A 4893-nucleotide genomic window follows, 5' to 3' on the forward strand; every position below is an offset into this window, starting at 1 on the left:
AACTAACAAACTGGTTATTTTCCCCTAGCACTATAATCGACCCACAATTTCAAATTCTAATGAAATTCTAACACTTCTCCCCCAAATATGCTATATGATTTGGCCATAATATATGACTATATATATAATCATCTTAAATGATTTTCAACCTCTGCAGTTTCAAGATGGAAATTTTTTAAAAAATCTAGCTTCAGGGCAAACCGAATTCAAGTTTATAGATGATGAAAAAAGATATTCAGCTTTTTAAAAACAAAACTTTGTACTAGCTACTAGGCTCAAGAAATTATGGGCCCTTTAAAAACAGAATCTGAAGGAACTTTAATTATTTTTTTCTGGTCCCTTCATTTTACAGATAAGGAAGCTGGAGGCTTAGAGAGGTAGTACAAGTGACTTGCCCATGGTCACAACTTTTATACTATCAAAAGATCAGCTAAATTAAAGATAGTTAAATTAGGACAATAAACAGTTAGTAATGTACATCATTTTATTACAAAATATTTTATCATCTTAAAAAAACAAAATGCAACGTTCTATAAAACTTAAGATTTGCTATGATACTACTTAGGGCTTTACTGTGCTACAACAATACACTGTCAAGAAATTCAAAAGAAACCATTAAATATGCAGAAACATTCAACATCAGAAGCTTTAAAATCTATCCGGAGTGGCCCCTCAAAAGCTCCTACTTACATTAAAAAATAGAGGTTCTCCCTACAAAGAATCAATCACGTTACCTATACACATGTCTGTACAGTTTTTTTATACTGAAGCTAACAATGAGCTGCACTTGAGTTCACATTCTTAGCAAAACAATGACTTTCATCACACACAAAAAATCTTTACAGCAGGATATTCATTTACTCTTCATCATCATCCTCCTCATCCTCATCCTCCTCTTCTTCATCTTCCTCCTCCTCGTCAGGTTCATTCTTCTTCTTGGATCCTGTTGGCCTGCCAGGGCCCTTCTTTCCTGCATCTCCCTTGCCCTTGGCACGATATGCTGCAATATCCTGAAAAATATGTACATTCTGATTTCAGCATCTAGTGGCATTACTCAATTTTTAAATTGAAGAACCAAGGTTAATGTGGCTATTAACCAATAATTCTGATGGAATTTTCTCTCTGAAACTGTAGCTGACAATTACAGGGCTTACACCAACTAAAAAGACTTAAAACTCGTTTTTAGGTCATTAAAAACCTTCATAAACATATTTACCAGCTTTTATCTCTAACCTAAGAGTAAGAAAAAAAAGATGTTTACTGTACCTTTTCATATTTCTCCTTTAGTTTAGCAACTTTCTGTTCATAAGGTAGTTTGTCTTTGGCTGACTGCTCAGACCACAGTTCCCCCAATTTCTTAGCAGTATCTCCAATAGAAAGGCCTGGATGTTCACTTTTGATCTTTGGACGATGTTCAGCACAGAAGAGGAAGAATGCAGATCTAAAAAAAATTAAGTTCAACTTAATTTTTAAAAATGTGTTTAATATATCAAGGTACAAGAAATTAGAGGGCAAACAAAAAAATTAGATCCTGAATTGAAAAAATTAAGATTTGCTGTAGACTACTGAAAAATTCAAGCGTCAGTTAACGATGATTAAAGCTACTTACGGTGGTCTTTTGGGAGCATTAGGATCCTTTTTCTTTCCTTTCTTATCACCTTTGGGAGGAACATAGTTTTTCATCTCCCGATCATACCGAGCTTTATCTCCTTTTGCAAGGTCCTCAAACTTGGACTTTTCTTTTGCAGACATGGTCTAAAGACAATCAACATTGTAAGTATGCTTTAATGCAATCAAGATTTTAAACTATTCCTTTTCAGTACAAGCTTCACCAACAATGACAACCACTTACACAAGGATTTCTAACGTTTGAAAAGGAAGTCTAAGGGAGGACCAACATTTCCCCAAATCATCTTCCTTTCCCCCACCCCCCCAATCCTCTGCCCCCGACTCACCTTCCATCTCTCCGAACACTTTTTGGAGAACTCAGCGAAGTTAACAGGGGAGTCCGGGTGCTTCTTCTTGTGCTCCTCCCGGCACGTCTGCACGAAGAAGGCGTAGGAGGACATCTTGCCCCTCGGCTTGTTGGGGTCTCCTTTACCCATCCTGACCCACTTTTCTCTACCTTTGGGCGGAGAGGAAAAGCAGAGCGAGATCAGGATCCGCGACTTCGGGCCTGAAGCCGGAAAGCCCGCCCAGCTCCGCAGCCGCTTCCCGCCTAAATCGCCTCGGCGCTCCCCCCCATCGGAGTCCAGCCTCTCGGGGGCCCCTCCCCGGCCCCGCCTCCCTTCACCACAGGGCCCGGGCTTGGGCCTCTCGGACACCTCGATCCCCCCACTCACCCCCGCCCCTTCCCGGCCGCGGCCAGGGGCGGAGCTCCCTCGGCGGGATAAACATCCAGCGCGCCCCGCCCCGCTCCGCTCCCTGCGACCCTTCCTCGGGCAGTCAGGCCCAAGCTACCTCGCTCCAGCCGGCCCTGCGGTCAGGCCGCAGCGTGGAGCTCCCTCACGGCCTCAGTCCCTTAGGAGAGTGGGGAGGGGCCGTGAGCCCCCGTGTCTCTCCAGCCGGGCCTCCGTCCCCAACGTGGCCTCATCCAACCTTCCCCTCCACAACTCCGGGGTCCCAGCGGCCCGCCGGCCGTCCGATCCGGGGCGGAGTCAGCAACTCCCCAAGACCCGGATCGGTGGGCAGCGGCGGTAGGGTCTCGGTCCCTTCCGCGGGGGCGCTGACTCTTGCCTGCTGTAGGAGCTCCTTGGGTTCCTCTCGATGACCGGCGCACTGCTTCCTCCTTACTCAGGGGCTCCTGCAGCGAAATGGTTTATCTCTAACGCAATCCCCAGCCTCTTGTTTTGCACAGTTCTCCCCGCCACTGCAACTTGATGATCTGCGTTATGGTCCCCGCCCCCCAGACTTTCCTGATTGGCCTTGAGGACTGTTCGAATCCCCTCGGTCACCGCCCCTCTGAATCCCCCAGCGTTCAATTGGTCCACGGCGCAGTGCGCACAGCCCTCTCGCCGGAGCCTAGCACGTTAGGTTGCTCCTTCAGGTCGTTAACTCCTAGACCCGTTAGAACCGGTCAGAAGAGGAATGAAGAGCTCGGCCCTAATTGGAGGCGGGCACAGGTTTGAAAAATGGCGGGCCCTGCACTGATTGGCTGGGGAGACAACGAAAGCACGGGGTTGGCTATGACTGGATGAAGCCCGCCAGATTTAAAAATACAAAGAAGCAAAAGAGGTTCTGAGCGCTTGAGCTCTAGCTGGCCGGAACTTTTTCCTTGTGATGTGAGCCAAGAGAGGTACCAGAGGAAGCCCAATTCCCGGCCCAATCAAAGGACACCTGGAAAACTGTACACCACTAGTGAGACCGAAGGAACCAGGAGTACGAGCACAAACGACACCTTCGGCCGGCTTCCGGACACCTAGGCCGTGCAGCCTTGGAGGCGGAATTCCCCAGGATCCAGGCTGCACCTGCAAGGGCTGCCCCTCCCACCTGGGGGGACTGGCGCCTTCTTGCGGACCCGGAAAGGGGAAGAAAAGTCCCGGAGCAGGGAAGTAGGCTGCGAACGTTGGAATCCGGAAGGTGGCCTCCGCCCCTTCACTCCCTGCCGGGAAGAGGCAGTTGGTTTTTGCGGGAGTTAGGGTTCCTCCCTCGCTGCTTTTCACTTACTAGGGTGTCTAGCGCCACAATGTAAACAAACAACCGCCCCGTCCACGCCCCTAATTGGTTGCCTGGAAGCTGGGGGGGTAGGGGGTGGGGGCTTTGGCCACGCCCTCCCCCAGCTTTGCTGCCTTCCCGCGCACCTCCAGTTCCCAAGGGCACGAAGCGGGAATAAATTTTCCCTAGGCCGGAATTTAGAGATTTCCGAGGTGGGGAGCGGGAAAGGCTTTTTCCCCCTCCCCTCTTTCTACCGCCATCTCCTCATTTCCTCTTCTTCGCAGTAGCGGCCCAGAAAGGTCGGTGCTCGTGGCTGCAAACAACCCCGAAAATAATCCGCGTGCTGTGGGGGGGAAGCGGGAGTCCTGATTCCCCTGGGCTCTGCAGAGCCGGGAACATGTGTGCCCGAACGCCCGCGAGTAACCCGGCCTTGATGTGGTTTGGCATTTTAAGAGCTGCTGCGGCCAGTCGAGCAACTAGCCTTCGATTCCCAAAAAGAGTCCCCAAAGCTTGGGAATCCTGACCACCGGGTTTCCGATATGGCAGGACCTGCCTGGGCTCGTACTCCCGCCCGAACACTAGGAAAACCCCCCTCTTCCCCCCCCCCCCCCGGCCCCGCTCCGGAGCCGAATCGTAGCCCGGGGCGCTTTCACCCACCCAACTTTTCTCCCTGTAAAAGCTCTTTCCTTAGAAATCAAAAACTGAGTGACACCAGAGTAACTCAAAATGCTTTTATTATCTGCGGAGGTGAGGAAAAAAACTGATCAGTCGAAATGTTGGATGTGAAAACAAATTCAACTTCGAATACTTCGCTCAAGAAACGAATGCGTGTTGTGTTTCAGAGGGGAAAATGCTTTTTAGGTAGATTTTACTTTTAAACGTATATTAAATACTGGTTAAAACAGAAGAGCACTAAGTTTAAGGAAAAAAAGAATTAGCATTGTACAGATCTTATTCCGGTTTACCATTTTACTGATACTTTACTTGCGAACTTTTTTTACATAAATGCAAATATTTATATGTACATTTATATTTACAATTACATAATTTATTAAAATTGTGGTAACTTACTATACTGGTCAATTATGTCGATCTGCAAATAATTGGATTGAACTAGATGAATGTCTAGTAGTAAATGCTTGTTTTGTTGAATGTTTCCAGCTCTGTGTGTGAACGATTCTCTGTAATATAATGCTGCTCTAGACTTGTACCCCAGCCCATGCTGCATAATAGTCAGGC

General features: G+C 47.9%; 1 protein-coding gene across 3 annotated transcripts; it reads right to left on the reverse strand.

The window, feature by feature from the left end:
• Positions 1-470: 470 nt before the first annotated feature.
• HMGB2 (high mobility group box 2) lies at positions 471-4080 on the reverse strand. Of its 3 annotated transcripts, none has more exons than XM_074272578.1 (6): positions 3801-4080; positions 2737-2803; positions 1956-2125; positions 1610-1755; positions 1267-1441; positions 471-1010 (listed from the first exon to the last, which is right to left on the reverse strand). In XM_074272578.1, exons 3-6 carry the CDS (start codon positions 2103-2105, stop codon positions 858-860), a joined length of 624 nt encoding a protein of 207 aa, XP_074128679.1. In that variant the 5' UTR covers positions 2106-2125; positions 2737-2803; positions 3801-4080; the 3' UTR covers positions 471-857. The 3 variants fall into 3 exon arrangements, with proteins under 3 accessions (XP_074128679.1, XP_074128681.1, XP_074128678.1); XM_074272580.1 differs by lacking the exon at positions 3801-4080 and adding an exon at positions 3337-3629; XM_074272577.1 differs by lacking the exon at positions 3801-4080 and having other exon boundaries at positions 2737-2916.
• Between the last annotated feature and the right edge of the window lie 813 nt (positions 4081-4893).

This window comes from Sminthopsis crassicaudata, chromosome 6 (assembly GCF_048593235.1).
Source record: "Sminthopsis crassicaudata isolate SCR6 chromosome 6, ASM4859323v1, whole genome shotgun sequence".
NCBI lineage: Eukaryota > Metazoa > Chordata > Mammalia > Dasyuromorphia > Dasyuridae > Sminthopsis > Sminthopsis crassicaudata.